General features: G+C 41.6%; 1 protein-coding gene across 1 annotated transcript; it reads right to left on the reverse strand.

Moving 5' to 3' along the window:
- Positions 1 to 13,529: 13,529 nt before the first annotated feature.
- On the reverse strand, positions 13,530 to 14,921 carry drd1 (dopamine receptor D1). Its single transcript, XM_022738987.1, has one exon. It carries the CDS (start codon positions 14,919 to 14,921, stop codon positions 13,530 to 13,532), a length of 1,392 nt encoding a protein of 463 aa, XP_022594708.1.
- Between the last annotated feature and the right edge of the window lie 2,354 nt (positions 14,922 to 17,275).

The raw sequence follows: 17,275 nt of genomic DNA on the forward strand, positions 1-17,275 counted from the left end.
GCAGGGATGTTTATCTGGACAGGATGTAGGAGTGGGGATGTGACCTTAACAGACCAACAATACTAAACAACAAGCACTCTTGACCCCCCCACCCCCGAAAGCAGGAAACCAAAAAACAATACTAAGGGTTTTCTTTTCTTCCCCTTAAAAAGATATCTTTTAGCATTGAGCCTCCAAAACTAATGACAGCCAACCACCGAACTCCACAAGGATAGTTTTGGATTCTACATATGTAAAGCCACATTAATTAATTCAAAGAGTGACTAGGCTCATTTTTAATTCAACAAGAGGACACTTCACCACACATGAATATGAGATCTTGGCAGAGCGCTCTCCTGAGGCCTCAGGTGGAGGTTAAGTTGTGGATGATGTTGGTTGCCTGTGGGACAAGCGGCACAGATAATGAGAAAAAGTTATCAGTTTATGAAGGGAAAGAGGCACAACAGAAATTCAGAGGTTCAAATTCAATCAATGATTAGACGAATGAAATGAAGTGGGAGGTAGCAGGAGACACGAGAGCCTGGATTTCTAATACGCTAACTGGACACTGAAGCTGTGGTAGTTGGTTTGCCGAAAGTCATAAAGATGATTGTGACAAAAAGCAAATAATGCTGCCACCAATCACGAGCATTGGGAAGAAGTTTCAAACAAAACACTAACTAATTACCAACTTTAAAGTTATATAATATGCCAAACGTGTTCGCACACAGTTGGCTGTTCACACATTCAGGAGATACAGAGCAGCGTTAGCATTCATTTGGAGTCATGTTTTAGTCCACCTGATGAATTCATTCTACCTCTTAATCAATCATTCATGCACATCATAAAAGCAATTCCTCACTCTTTTTGAATGAATTGCGAATGCTTTGGCACATTCATGCAAATGATAATGTACACTTGTCTGCTCTTTCCTACAGCAATCCCAAAGACATCTAGGCATTACAAGTCATTACATGCAATATGGTCGAACCAGCTGTCATAATCTGTGAAGCAAATTTTCTACATATTTTCATTAGACCTTTTTCGTAAAAGTTCCCTTAATTGATGAATCTTAACTTTAACTAATGAATGTAACTATGTGAAGCGTTACATCAAACAATGAGCAATCAGTTCTCTAAAATAGCTCAGAGGTGCATCTCATGAAACCTCATTTGGCAAACATATGTATAGGCAAAGCACAACAGTGTCACAATTTCTGACAATGGAAGAACAACAAGGAAATAAACAGAGCCAACAGCCTGGAAAAAGAAGAGGAGCAATTCTGTGTGGCAGAAGAGTAGGGAGGCAAAAACAGAGGAAGAGGGAAGAGGCCAAGGACACAGGCAGGTTCCTGATGAAATTAGGGCCACAACTGTGGACCATGTTCTCAATCATGGTCTTGAACAATGTTGGGCGAACAACCTTGCCATCAATCATTCAAGCGTTTCATAGACAGAACATGTAATCCAACAATGTGCTGTAATACTGTATACTTACTGTAATGCTTCATGTTACTGTAGTCTGTTTTACAGTATATAGTAAATATGTCAGACTATGTCTGATCAATCTCCCACATACAGTAACATGTAACTTTGTATTGTTGAAATTGATATATGCCATAGTCATTGTAATGACAACCTTACATTAGGAAAACACAAAGCACACTGTTATATTGACAACATGGCTAAGCATTTTGACTATATTACTTGTAAAGAATTACACAAGGACTTGTCATTCTGATGCCGCTGACAAGATCATTGACATAAATTAATTAACTAGGGATTTCAAGCAAATTACAGGCTTTTGCAGGTAATCTATTGTGTGGTTCTGTTTGCAGGAATTGTTTCCAGAAATGCACAATTGAATAAATTTACCAATATTCATTCTCTCTCTGTCTCTCTGCATTGGTCTCCACCAACTAAGGGAAATATGTGGTTTGCTGAAAATGGCTGCCTGCTGAAGCCAAATATTAAACCATGAGACTGGTGAGAGTCAAACTGAAATTGTCACCCAGAAAACCAAAACAATGAGTTGAAACTCACTAAAATGCTTCATTGAGCTGAGAAACTGCAGAGTTGGCTGATACTTCTCTATGGGTTCATCACTACAAGCAACTGCTCTCACATACAAGTACCCATGTGCCTCATCCTTGGTATAAAAACAGGCAAAAAATCAAGCCCTAATACTCTCAGGTTCCACCAGGTTCGGTCCAAGTTGAAGATCTACAGTACATACCCTACTTTCCTTGCCAGCAAATACTTCCTGCAGTTCTTTTCTCTCCATTCAAAGTCTGCCATTCCTTTCTTCCATTCTTTGATATCCTGCGGTCTGAAGCATTGACTCACTATCTGTCTTTGCTCTTCAAGAGCACAGGCATAGCCACATGTTCATGCTGACTATTGCAAAAATGATAGCAGAGAGAATGTGAACTGAAATTGATATCAGCAGAATGATTTTGCAGAGTCACTGCATAAAGGTGGTAATCGGGCCCATGAAATAATAGCACATATTTACACAGTGTATACTCTTTGCTTTCCACAATCTAATTTTAAATATTATGAAGACTTTTTGTGAAAGATTTGTAGTATGCAGTAATAAAAGTTGAATCGAATTGCTTCATTTATTTGTTTGAGAAATAACTTTGATGTGTATTTGCAATAGTCCAGTAGTCAGCTGCGGCTTTACCTTGTAAGACACTGGATTTATCACAGTAGAACCGATTTGCAAGTGAAATATTACATTAATGACATCATTGTTAATGAGTAGCTTTTCTGAATTGGGTGAAGTTTTACAGTTATGCAGTGTTGAAGTAAATAAATGAGCGCATATACACTCACTCTTACAAACAGTGAAAAAGCTAAAACCAAATAATATTTTTCAGTGCCTACGTAATAAAATATTCCATCAGACCAAGAGTTGGTATGAACAAAGGGGAACAATAGCAAGCTGATGTGACTTAAACCGTATACAGCATTAGTATTATGACTGTATGATAATGAGGAATGGGAAGGAACCTGGGCTTACCATGCATACCAAGCTCAGAGTGCGGGAACACCCTAGACATGGCAGAGAAAGGCAGCAGAGTGTGTTTATGAATAAAACATAGCATCATAACAAGAGAATTAAATTTAACTCCTTGAAACCTGAGTTTACTGAGACAGAGTGCTTCCAGGAGTTTGCCAGGACTTGCAAAGTTACACCTTTGTATTGTCCTCGTCATTCGATTGAATTTGATAGCTTGTACCAGCCTAGGTGTGATTTACACTGGGGACGCAGGGGACATATCGCCACCAGTTTCTCAAATGGTTGGTTTGTCCCCATCACGTCTTACAGATAGATACAAAAAGGAAAACCCTCAGCCTACTGATTCTAGAATGACCCACAAAAATGCTATTGCTATGTTACTAGCATTAGCATTAACAGCTGTTTACTTACCAGTCTAGAAGAAACGTTGCGAGTTCCGCATCAAACTTCATTCCTTTACGAGTGTTACACGTGTGGTGGACGTGTGAGTATTTTCATGTCGTTGTGTCTATGGTACGCCCTCTTGATACAGTAATGGGCGTGTATAGGACACAAATGCAGCATACAATTCAACAAAAGCAGTTTGTAGTGACGTTTATTTATACCAAGGCAGAAACTGGAGCTGGCAGGTAAATCCAAAAAACAATCTTCCTGGCAGACTTGGAGGCTCAGGCTGAATGAGCCAGCACGGGATCATACAGACAATGGCCAAAGTCACAAAGGCAGTTCTCAAGGTCAGGGACAGAAGAGGCTGAGGTGATTACCAGGGTTCAGACGAGAAAGGCAAGTCGGGGACAAATGGGTTCGGTAACGGCATCAGTCCAAGAAACCCTGGAGAGTCTCGCATCGAGAAAAGTGAAGAACAATCTAACAAAGAATGACTGGAAGGCTGGGGTTTGTATACTGGGTGAGAGTAATTAGGGGAAGCTGTGTGACCAGGTGAATGGAATTGGCTCGATGAGGTGGGTAGTGGCTAATGCAGGGACGTGCAGGAGAACAGGGTGGAATGGAAAAGTACTGACTGGGAGCTGGGTGACAGTGAAGTGAGGCAAGTGACCTGAGATGCAGAACTGTGACAGATACGATGTTATGCAATTTTTTTCCCACCATAATTATTACCACTGACCAAACCAAACCAAACACCCCCCCCAATACATTGCCAAAAAACACAGATGTTGAAGACTGTTTAAAAAATGTTTTTTCGTCTGAGCCCTTATGTCCCCGCCACTTTTCAACACATAGTGTGTACCACTATGATAATAAAGAAAACTGGGCAGCTGCCATTCAAACAGGAAAACATTTTTTTTTCTTCTTTAGGCAACTGAAGACTTATTTACATGCTTTCAACTCATTATGTCAGTCATCTTCTGCAGCTCATCCAAAATGCAGCAGAAATGCTTCTCACCAGCCCCAGTCTAGAATTAGTTCTGGTCGTGTGACAAAAATCTGACAAGAAATGCCTATTTCTATTAACTTTCTTTAAGAAATACTACTACTTAATGTTTCATTATTTTATTGCTGGAGTGAAGCAGTCTTCTTGCTGCAATAAGAATGCCTGGCTTGATCCATTCCTTGATGAGATAAAACACTTCACACCAGAGGGAATGTGAGTCACTCCACTGCTTGGGGAGAGGAGAGGAGGAGAGCTGGAGAAGAAGGAAGAAGAGTAGAGGAAAGTAAGTCAAGGGTGTGTTTGGAATGAGTGAAGAGAAGAGGAGGGGATGAGAGGAGAGGTTGGGTTCGTGTTTTGGCTCTAAACATCACCAGGATCCATAAAATATAATTTAGCCTATAAATGTGATGGCACTGACACATTTTTCGAACTTTGTGCCTGGAAAAGTTGGAACAAGAATAAAGCGAATTTTCTTCATCTTCACAGAGTTCATCACAGAGTTCAGTGGGTGTAGAAGAGAGTTAGTGAAGTTTTCTTTAAAGGCAGGCCGATGAACTTGTTCAGTTACCTTGTTGGCAAAACAAATTTATTTACTGATTTGAATTTGTGAATTTTATGAATAACATGTTGTGAATGCGAGAAAAGCAGATGCCAAACAAAAAGTGAATCTTTCCAAACTGCTGTGTTAAGATCAATTTTTTTCTTAAAACTTTGGATAAAGACGATCTATTTGTGAATGAACTTTGTAGCAGTAAAAAATAAATTATTAAGAAGAGTTTGAATTCCTGTAGGTGTTGGTAGGGAAAGTGTTTGTAGCTTTTCTGCAGCTTGTTTGGAAACTCTGCAGAAACAATACGCAGGGGACAGATGGAGGTTTTCATGCAAGACATCCCTGAACTAATTGCTTAAAAACTGCTTACAGCCAAACAGTTTAATGGTGACAGATAGGGTCCAGTCAGAGGGAGAGAGTCCTTTGTTCATGGCTTCAAAACAGACACTCTGTTATCACCAGAATCAATACGGTAAGAGTCACTCTCAGATCATTAACACTTTCGACTTGTATGTCAACATTATAATTCTGACAGCATTGTAATGCTGTCATCTAAACCTAGCAGGGTTATGTTTCTTCCATTTTCTTTTTCTCTTTTGTTGTTCAAAGGAGCATAAGAGTCAAGCAGATGCTATAAAAGTGATCAAAACCCCCAGCCCCTCGGTGTTGAACAGAGGCACTTGAGTAATGTTGGAAGTAGCTGTCAAAAAAAAAAAAAAAAAAGAGCCTCTGAGAATTTGCTGGCAGACACAGAGGTATAGACGCAGCTCAAGGACATGTTCCCTAAAAGGGATGCTCAGCTACACCAAATACAAAAAAAAAGATGCAATAAGATTAATAAAATCAGACACAGGTCCCACGGGCCAAGGGTGGGAGACAAGGCTGTTAAAAATATCATGATTCTTTAGCATAATCAGGACCAGCAGCTAAGAGCGGTCTTAGGTGTCTCTGAGGGATTGCCGGGGCAAAGCATCTCATACTCAGGAAACTGCAGGAAAAGTTAAGGGATGTGGGAGAGGAGTTGAGATGAGGTCTGTGGATTACCTCAACTCCACCAGCACAGCCGCACAGCCTAAATTACATCAAGTTTTTTTTTTTTTTTTTGTCATTTGCATTGCTGAAGCCAAATAGCAAATGTTCATATCTTATCAGAAACCAGTGGAGCCCAGCAGGTGTCATGGGATGAATTATTTAATATGCTTAACAGCTAAAACCTAAAGTATGTCGACATCTGAGTCAAAAATCAAACAATATTAAACCCAAACGGCCTTAGATTGACCATGACCTGATAACCACTGTTTCACTGTGTTGGCACAACAGTCAAGAAGGACAGTAGCATCAGAACTATATGAGACAGAGAGTGTTGAGAGGAAAGGGACAAACAGAAATGATTGAACACCGGTTAGCTGTTAGCCTGCTGCTAATGCTCTGGGTGCTTGTCCCTATAACCGACCAAAGCAACAACAAGCCTGTAACCTCATTTCAACACTGATACAATAACTTCATTCATTCACTATGTCATTTGAGGATCAGAATTATAGGAAGGAGGGTAGGAATAATTCATTAGTGTAATGCACACAAGTCATCAGATATTAAACTCTGATATCTGCTGGGCTACGGGTAGAGACCGGTGCCTCTCAGGAAAAATCCCTTTTACATAGTGAAAAATGGTCTTAATTCAGATTTATCAGCAAAAGATGGAGGGCTCCGGATCTCAGAGATGATGCTGCCTGCTGCTTCTGTTAAGTTTGGACTGAGCAAAGGAGCCGAATGAGTGCTGGTGTAGTTACATAAGCACATTACAGCGAGCGGTGTGCATGCATGCATGCGTGCACACACTCAACACACACACACACACACACACACACACACACACACACACACACACACACACACACACACAACATGAGAACCACACTATGTTGCATTTTGCTGCCTGCAGTCTATCATTAACCTTGACTGTATTTCCACTGTGACCCCACTCCTGCCTCTGTCCCTCTCTCTCTCTCAGGCTGGATCAGGAGAGGTTAAATATCGATACACAGGGCTGATATGGGATGTGCCAGTGTGTCAGAAGTGCTCGAATTTAAAGGATAGATTAAAAGGGGGTTTCCTTTTTGTATTGCATTGCTATGTTTTGGTTTTTTTTGCAATACAGATCTTATTAATATGTTGTTTCTCATGGTTTATGTATACATTTAACCTGAGTGATAGCTGTAGTTCTCAGGCATGTACCACTCCGCTGCAGCTTCACACCGGGCTTAGACAGAGTTCAATGGGAAGCCGAATAGGCCTTGAAAAAGCATCACAATAAATCTCCTTTTCAGAGAGACCGCGCACAGGATCGTCAGGCTTGTCTCTATATGTTGTACCGATTCCAATGATAACAGCCCTGCATTCAGGTCTCAGGTCTTGCTGAATTTATGCCTCTTGTCTACATCTCCACCAGAGCTTGTGCAAAATAAAACCAATTAAATCTGATTGAGAACAAGGATTGAAATCCTCTTTATAGAACATGCGGAGCTTTGTGTTTTTAGACAGAGATTTATCATGGTGTTTGAAAGCCTAACGATTGCCTCATAGGTCTGTGTTTAAGCCCTGATGCAGGCTAATGAATAAAGAACAAGTCTTTAAATATCAAGAGGTGCTTCGCTGTGTTAAATGTTAGATAATGTGTTGAATAAGGGTTGACTGTTTGAACATTTGATTGCCTGAGAATCTTTTAGGTTTTTTACTGTTATCGCAACTGTTTTTTAACATCTCCTGACCACTGTGGCTCAGTGACTGACAGTGCACGTACAGTATCTGGTGCAAAAGGCTGCACCTCAAGTGACGACCTGTGTAAATCACACTCTGGTTCCTGTAATTACTTTGCCATGCTACAATTGAGAACCTCTTGATTAAGTTAAGATTTCAAATTAAGAGTACTTGATGAATTTGTGTGCGAGTGTAATTCATATATCACCCATGGGGGAAACAATCTGATCGATGCATGCGTACAAAACATTATATAAATACCCTTTATGGACACCTTTAATTCCTTTAATATTGTGATAGCTAACGACAGGATGAGATTGAATTGTTTCTTCTCCTCAGCAAACAGCTGCTGATTTCAATCCTACTGTCTTCATCCAATTTGATTTTAAAATGATTCCTGAACATTTGTGTGTCAGTGTGTCTGTGTGTTTGGTAAGATCAAAGAGATTTCTGTTACTAGAAAGCAGCACTGGCAGCTAGAGAGTGGTCAACCAAGGGTTTTTTTTTTCTGAGGGTCAGACTAATCTTGAGGTACATTCCAATGTATTGCCCCTTACTTAATATGTAGAGCAAATGCACAGAGGTGTGAAATTGAATTAAATCAAATCCGCTCGCCATTGATTCATACCTTGCTCGATTCACAGAAGGATATGTAAAGCAAAACTTTGAAGTATAGCTTAAGAATCACAGAGCTTTAACTCCGAGGTCATGGGTCCTGTCAAGTCTGGTCTCAGGTGTCATACTGATTTAAATTCATTTCTTTTACCTGTGGGTTAAAAGCTGATGAAATAAGCTACAACCAAGTGAGCTGAAAAGAGATTATTGATCATTATTCCAGTCTCTGTGGATGCAAAATAAAAAGGCAGGGACCTCATAGCTGTGGGCTAAATCCAATTCAGACACTAATGTACATTATACGTTACAAGTCTAAAGGTGTTCAGACTGAACAGTAATGTAAAAGAAGGAAAACTGCTTCAGACATTGTACATCTAAAAAGGGACAGGTGCCACATGAACCGCGAGCAGCGTTTTGTAGTTGGATCATAAAAAGATAGTAGTAGTTTTTTCTTTGTCCGCGTGTGGTTTTTATTTTCTCAAAATGTTAGTGTCCGTGTGCATTTGAGTCTGTGTGTGTTTGTGCCCAAGTTTAACTTAACAAATGAGGCAGGGGAGAGAGTAGAGGAAGAGGACATGTCAACTGTCAAGTGGCTGTCAGGTTATGTAAATGCGGGGCGAAGGCAGGAACACAGCGAGGACACCACGCTCAGGGAGTTGGAAAAAAAAAAAAATGCGTCACTGTTCAAAATCAATCTCCATCGATCCTCTGCAGCGACATGATCTTCCAATACCCACTCAGTGTCAACGGTACAGCACCACTCACATCCAGACACCCCTCTCAAATAAACACAACTCATTCAGCAACGGATGAAAAAAAAAAAAATACATACATGTTTATTTTACAAGAAGGGCACATTTTTTTTTTTTTTGTACAAACTGTAAACTAAATACTGTAGTAATTCTGAGGGTTATAAGCTTTTGACATCACTTTCATGAATGAACACCCAAAACATGTAAATAAATAAATATACAAATAGTCAGTGACTGTTGCATCTTACTGTAAATTATAATCCCACACTGGAGAAAACATACAGCATGTAAGTTTGCTACACACATTAAGGATTTCTGAAGATAAAAAGCACTTGTGTTCATCACGACTACATTTTGAACATCATTGTACAATACTCTATCCCTGCACTCCCCCAACCCTAAATACTGCCATTTATGTTTTCGTTTTTTTTTTGTTGTTTTTTTTTTTTTTTTACATGAAGCTTTATCACTGAATTGATGTCGAGGTAGGGACTCCGTAATTATCCTAGACAGTTTAAATGAGCTGAAACATATTCATTAAAATGCCCCCACAATCCCTGCATGGGCCTGGGAGCGCTGTTCGGCCCTGAACGCCTGCTGAAATCCCTTGCCCCCCTCCCATCAGGGAAGGAGGAGGAGGGATTCTGCACTGTCACACTTACTTAAACTGTCATTACTCATGTAACTACACTGATTGAGAGACCATGTACTGTCATTATAGCTCCCCCAAAGCAACTTGTCGGGGCAGCCTGGGGGAAACGCAACAGATCAAACAAAGCATTCTGCTTGTGGGACTGTTGCCTGACATCACCCTTCTCCAAAATCAAAGCAGTGGCAGCTGGAAAGATGAGTCACCAAGCTGACAAGGTGAAAGCTCAGGGGAGTTTTAGATGGAGCCAAAATACAGCGGAGATCATTTCAGCTCTCAGCTGGAGGTATGTTTCTATAAATGTATACATACAGCATATACAAGAAACATCTGGTAAACCTGTAAATGCCAATAATGTCACAACAAATGGCAGATTAATCTCTATGTCATTAAGAGTACCCCTACCACCCCCAAAATTCAGCTTATAAAACACTGGTTAAATCACAGCATAAGCTACAGTACAGCCACATTCAGCCAAAAATAAGAATTTTGGCAACAGCAATAATATAATAATAATAATAATAATAATAATAATAATAACAATAATAATAACAATAATAAAACGGCCAGGTGGGGCTTTGATTCAGCGCTTTGACTCACACTAGAGAGATGGGAAACAGTAGGCCCTGTCTGTTTAATAATAAATTCAATCTGTGTTAACACTGGAAACACTCATCAAGTCGACAGAGGCAGCCAAGAGAAAAGAGAAAGAGATAGAGAAATAGGAGGATAGAGGGTGGGGGATGGAGGAGAGACCAAATCTTCCCCAAGGCAGTTCCTTTCCATGTCCAATCCTGACAGATTATGTGCAGTTCACATTTTCATCACATGTTCGAGCTGACTTGTGTTTGGAAATAATTAGAGAGTAAATTAAGAGGAACTGGTGAAGAGTGAAAATGGAGGGTCGCTGAGCTGATATGGTTGAGAGTTTCTAAAAGGCATTGGGCAGAGATGAAAAGGGGGAAGTTACAGTATACTGTGGCAGTTGAAATAGAATTTCAGCACTTGGAAAATTAAATGAATTCATAATACACGATGGCTAATCCAAGTTCCAGTTAATAAATATCGGTTTTTGAGCTGATAGAGCAGCAAATGGCAGGAGCCGAGGACAGGGAGGCAGATAGGACAATGAGTTGCTTTTGTGTCACAAGCCGAGCCGCGTATTGAGCTAAAAGCTTTCCCCTCGCTTTGTTGCCATCTAGATAGCATTGGATTTTCCACAGCAGGAAAATCAAATGCTTCGTTCAAGACCAATTGCTTTCTATTGGATCAGTTCTTCCTTTCCCTGATGAGCAACAGTTTCACGCCTTCATGGACACACATAGCACACGCTGGACGCTCAGCATACAATGGCAGAAAGCACGCCGCGGAGCAGAAAGACTCGCCTGTATAGGCGTCGACTGAAAAGCTAAATTTGTCCAGCTTTAATTTAATTTAATTCAACCTACAAAAAACAAATGACTACAAAACATTTGGCATTATGAATTCTGTTTCAAATTAATTGGGTAAAGACAATGAATAGGCCATTATGGCGTTTTTTTCCCCTGACGCCCTACATTCATATTCTTGTTTTCTTTGTCCTTATGTTTGATTTTAACAGCCACAGACACATACAACTTATTGCATGACAATATAACTTTTGAAAAAGGAAAAAACAAAGTTTTTCTCTTAAGATAGAAAAGCTGAATTCAAAAGCACTGAAATACACCATCGCTCACTTGTATACACACTCAGGAATTGCTACAGTCTTACTTGGTCTGGTATGACCAGTAGCTTATGGTACCTAATGTTAGCTAATGCTAGCAACCATTAAGCTGTATGACAAACGTTACACAACCAGTTAGCTAATTCAGCATTTACCAATATGATGCACTTTTCATTTGTGGCCACAGTGGTCTGTGTTCAGCAAATGTTATTTCGTCTAACTTTAAACTACAACTTAACTTTGAATGAGAAACTATTTCTTTTAAACTATTATCATTTGCAAACTCACTGTCAAACATCAGTTTAATCTGTGCAAGGAGTAGAGCCAAGAACAAACAATGACAATTTGAAAATGCCTATTTGAGCAGTGTTAAAAATATATATAATATAATTAAAGTGTATCAGGCACCAGTAGATCTGTGGCAGGAGCATTTCATAATAAGGACTAACTTACTCAAAACTGCCTTTTGTACAAGATTTTATTCTAACGTCGACACTTAATGTACATTGTAATTGTATATTTTAGTGCTGTGTCTTTATTTTGAAAATGCAACTGTGCATAGACAATTGTCTGGGAGAGGAGAATCAATGGAAATATGTCCAATATCTTGAAGGTAATCGTCATCATGATGGTTTGTCCTGGACTCCACCCCTGCAAACAGAGCGACTGTCACACTGCATGCTCCACATCACCACTACAGCACAGCATGGCTCCCAGCATGAGCAATTTACAAAATCAGATATCTGCAAGTTTGCAAAAGGTCACTAAGTGTCACTTGCATTCCAGATGAGTGAACTCTACTGCTGCTGCGGTTCTGCCTCTTCTGTCCAAGTGCAGAAGTTCTAGTTTACAGATTTACATTCTTTTTTAATTACGGACTGACGGCATTTGCCAAAAATAGAAAATCATTAGTACCACTTTAAGTGGGAAGAGTAAGGACTTAAAATGGAGGACTGCCAAAGGAGCTGGCGAGGAGGGAGCAGGCCGAGAAAGAAAAACATGAAAGGAAGGATATGGGGCAGGTGTAAAGGGCCGTGCTGCCTGTGGAAACAGTGGGGAGGAGAGAGAAGAGGTTGACAACACTGTGACGAGGGAGGGAAGGGACTGAGGAAAGGAGAGCAGGAGCATGGGGAGGAGAGGAGTTGGAAGGCCCTAGAGAGGGTTCGCTGAAGAGAAGCTGATAGGGGAGACAGAGCTAAAGCTAAAAACAGGGAGTGAGGAAAACAAATGGAGGAAACTTCAGGTGAGCCAGTCTGATTGGTCCCAGATGGGCGTGAACAGAATAGACTACAGGTGAAGGAAAGTTGATCATAGGAGTGACTTTTTCTATCGCCCCTTTCTTTCTTTTTCTCTTTCTCACATCAGTTGAACTCTGGACATGTCGGGTTTTATAAGAGTTTGGAGATACTCCAAGATAATATGGATCAGATCATTGTTACTTTGGTGTCTTAAGTCATTTGAACTAAAATAAATTACCACTGCAATACAGGTGTTTCAATTTTGCAATAAAATCACCCTTAGAAATGTACTGAAGAGAAATAACTGCAATAAGCAACTAATTATACTGTACCAAAACTTTTACCCACATTGTTCTCTCTCATGAAACACATATAAAGCACCTACCTACAAGACATTTTGCTAATAGTTACTACATCTTGCTCCACTGTATATACTGTGTTTAAGTCCTCCCAGGATAGTGTCAGTACTGTACAGTATACACATGCAGATGTATACATCTTTGTTAATATTTTTCAAAAATGTATACATGTGCACATAGCTAGTGTTCTGCTTTTAATATTCACATTGTCAACATTTATCATCAAATGTGTCAATTTCATCAATAAATGCTGAGAGTATTTTGCAGATAGTTATATCCAGGATAAAGTGCCTTTACTTTAAAACATTCTGTAGGTTTTTCCATGTGGATTTTTGTTGACAGTCTTAAGGTCCTGCATATCCCACTCACTGTTTCCCTGTACGACATGTTCTTAGAGACGTCTGTCCCTGTTGTTTCTTTTCGCTGTCATCCTGTGTAAGCTTTTTCCTCCCCTTTTGTGCGTACATACATGCCTCGGTGTACTCCGATCTATCTTTGCCTTTTTCTCTCAACATGACATGGCTTTATGCTGTCCGTTCTGTGTTATGGGATTGATCTTTTCCAGTGTGACCTCAGTGTCGCTGTCTAAATTCCCAGAGATGGCTGGGGAGAGTTTCTCCAGGGCACTGTTTACCATCCCCACCTCGATCTCCCCTCCACATCCGTCCTTCTTCTGTAACTCCTCCTCCTGGCACAGGATGCTGTGGGGAATCACGTAGCTGGCTGAATGGTTGCCCTCCTTTGGGATGTGACTCTTGGGCTGATACTGACAGTTGGGGTTTGAGGTAGGGGCGCCCATGTTGTTGTTAATGCTGACGATCTCGATGGCGTTGCTGCCCGGGCAGAGCCGGTGGCAACCCAGGAGGATGGAGAAGGCCTTACGGAAGTCGGCGTTGAAGGCATAGATGATGGGGTTGAGCGAGGAGTTTGCCCAGCCAAACCACACGAACACATCGAAGGTGGTGGAGCTGATACATGGGAAGTCCGTGGCACCATCTGGCAAGTTCGGCTCGCAGAACGGAACCATGCAGTTAAGGATGAAGAAGGGCAACCAGCAGCACACAAACACTCCCATGATGACTGAGAGCGTCTTTAAGACTTTGGTTTCTCGTTTGAACGACATTTTGAATGAGCTCTCACTCTCCATGTTCGAACTATTCCCCATGCTGCTGTGGCGGTTTTTGGCACTCTCTGCTGCCCGCTCCAGGGCAGATATTCTCCGGATCTGTTTCTGGGCAATGCGGTAGATCCGGGTGTAGGTGACGATCATAATAGCCACAGGGATGTAGAAGCTGATAAGGGAGGAGGAGATGGCGTAGGTCCTGTTAAGGCTTGAGTCACAGTTGTCAGGGGGAAGATCACCAGGGTATGTTCCATTTAGCTCTGCGTAGCTGGTGGTCTGAGCTTTGTGCCAGTTAAGCTGAACAGGGATGAAGGAGATGAGGACGGACAGGGTCCACGCCACGCTGATCATCAGACACGCCACCTTAGGGGTCATCTTGCGTTCATAGCGGAATGGGCTCGAGATGGCCCAATAACGGTCGACACTAATCACACACAGGTTCAAGATTGAGGCAGTGGAGCACATGATGTCAAACGCCACCCAAACGTTGCAGAACGCGCCAAACGGCCAAAACCCCACGATCTCTGTCGCCGCCTTCCACGGCATCACCAAGATAGCTACCAGCAGGTCAGAGATGGCCAGCGAGATGACAAAGAAGTTGGTGACCTTCGACCTCAAGTGTCGAAACTTGGTGACGGCAGCACACACAAGCGTGTTGCCCAGCAGCGTGGTGAAGATGAGGAGGAAGAGGAAGCATCCCGTCAGCACACGCTTGGACGAGTCTCTCTCTGGTAGCAGCTGCTTGCCATCTCGAACCGTTGAGAAATTCTGATCCATTGTTTATATTACACCGCTAATAAAGTGAGAGAGGGGGTGGGTGAGGGGGGTGTCAACAGTCACCCCATCACATCCCCAGCCTGCAGCAGCTGTGCCTCTCTGGGGAAGAGTTTTAGACTGACGGCGTGGCTGGCGGAGAGGTCAACTGTCTCGGCACCAGCTCTCCCACAGACTGGGTCATCCATAGGCTCCTTGTCACAACCATCATCCTTGCAGAAGAGCTGCTATAAATATTTCACAAGGATCTCTTCAGAAATTTGCCCCACAAAAATGCCTGGTTGATAGATTCCTGCAGCAGCAGTACAGGCAGCAGACATTCTAGTATGAAAAGGGGGGGAAGAGTATTCCAGCTGTTGTCTCCAATTATCTTCTCCAGTCAGGGCTGTAGTCAAAAAATAGACTAAAAGCAGCAGGAAAGCTACAGAAAAGTCCTTGTTTTCTCCCCTGACTGTATGCCTCAGCTGTCAAGCCCTCAGCGAAAGTTTCACACCATATTGTTGCCGAGCTGTTGAGTAAACAGAGGCTTGGCCAATCATTAGCCTTATATACCACCTCATCAATAACTTCTATTGATGGGTTTCGCGCTGCGTTTATCTGATTTGTTTAATGATCCTCGAGGCGTGTCTGTGTGATTATATTGGTGCCTGCACTGACGCTGATCCACCCGGGCTCCTAGGGGTGTTTTATTTCATTCTTATTATTTAATTAATTTGTTATTTCTTTGAATGCAGCTCCCCGTTAGTGAATCTCAAGCCGACATTTCCACCTGAGTGTTGAAAAAAAAAAAAATCAAAAGCATTCAAAAGTCTCACCAGTTCATTTTGAAAGCAGAGGCATGTATGTCAAATGTCCAATTCATCACATGTAGGAAAAGCACGTCAAAATCACATCTTTTTTTTTTTTTATGCTGTCATGTTGCTGTAATCCAGACGCGAGGTCATTTCTTTTTTCTCTTTCTTTCTTTCTTTCTTTTTTTTGGGGGGGGGGGGTTAGTTTGCGTGTCCGTTTGTGTGAACACAGCAAAACGAGCGCTCAGCTTTCAAAAACATTCAAGAGTTATCATAGCCACCCACCTAAATTGTCAATGGCAGTGCAATCCCTGGGTTGACGTCTTTGAAAGAGAGGCGCAGTTTGTTGTTGATTTTCTAAAAAAAAAAAAAAAGAATAATAATAATAATAATAATAATAAAAATAAAATAAAAAAAGAATAGCCAGATTGCGCTCCTGTCAGTGGATGTGTTCAGCTGGCTTTAAGAAAAAGAATAACTGAATCCAAAATCAATTTCAGGGGCTAATGAAAATATTCACTTCCCCCCAAAATCCACATCTCTCCGGCTTACATCCAACTTGGTGCGAAGTGAAAGAGAAGGAGCTCACCCCCTCTGCGCTCTCCTCCATGGGAAGTCAGTCAGTCACGCTCCCCTGTTGCGACGGTCCTCAGGTGTTTTATCAGTCCTTGTGCGCTTCTGTTTTTTTTGGGGGGGGGGGTCATTCTTTGTTGTGCAACATTCAGTTACCCCGTGATGTGTCCGCGGTCTGACTGGCCGGCGGAGAGTGATGGGAATGACTCTGGTCTCTCCAAGACCGTTTTCGTGCGCGCTCCTCTCTCTCCGCTCAGCTGCTGCTGCTGCTGCTGCTGCTGCTGCCGCTTCTGTGCGCCACGGTCCGTGCCACAACTGCTCCATCTGTCCAGAGAGGCTGTGAGGAGGGAAGCCACCCAAATATTCTCCTACTCCCACAGCACACCTTTTGTTGATAGTTTAGCCACGTGGTTTATGATTGAAAAAAACCCCAAAAAACATTACAACCTAAATTTATAACAAAGTGAAGTGAACTGAAGTTTTATTATGGGAGATTCTATACAGAAAAACAGGGAAACATTATTTTTTCTGTTTGTCAAATTAAGTGAATTTCTGAAATCTGACACCCAGTTGTTATCATATTTTGTTGACTTTCTCATTTACTATTATTATAAGCTACATCACTGTTACATTTCTCGGCAACAATAATGGTCCCAGTGCCTTCACTTGCTTGAACTTCATTTTACACTTGACCTGCACTGATAAAAAAAAAAAAAAACTGGAATAAACCTCACTATAGTCACAAAAAAGAAAAAGAAAAAAAAAGAGGAGATAAAAATGAAGGTGCCATGATGTCCTGAGGTGAACCTGTGGCGAGCAGGCATGTACACAGAGGCACAATGAGGCCACCTACTGGACGCAAGGCGGCAGGAGACCGCGTGAGAGCGCGAGCTGCAGCGCTGTTGCATTAACGTCACCTCGATGAACATGACTGAACAACTCTGAATTAGATTAGAGTCCCACGAGCCACGCTGCAGCAGGGAGACCCATGAA

This window comes from Seriola dumerili, unplaced genomic scaffold (assembly GCF_002260705.1).
Source record: "Seriola dumerili isolate Sdu_G_001 unplaced genomic scaffold, Sdu_1.0 BDQW01000040.1, whole genome shotgun sequence".
In the NCBI taxonomy this organism is placed as follows: Eukaryota; Metazoa; Chordata; class Actinopteri; order Carangiformes; family Carangidae; genus Seriola; species Seriola dumerili.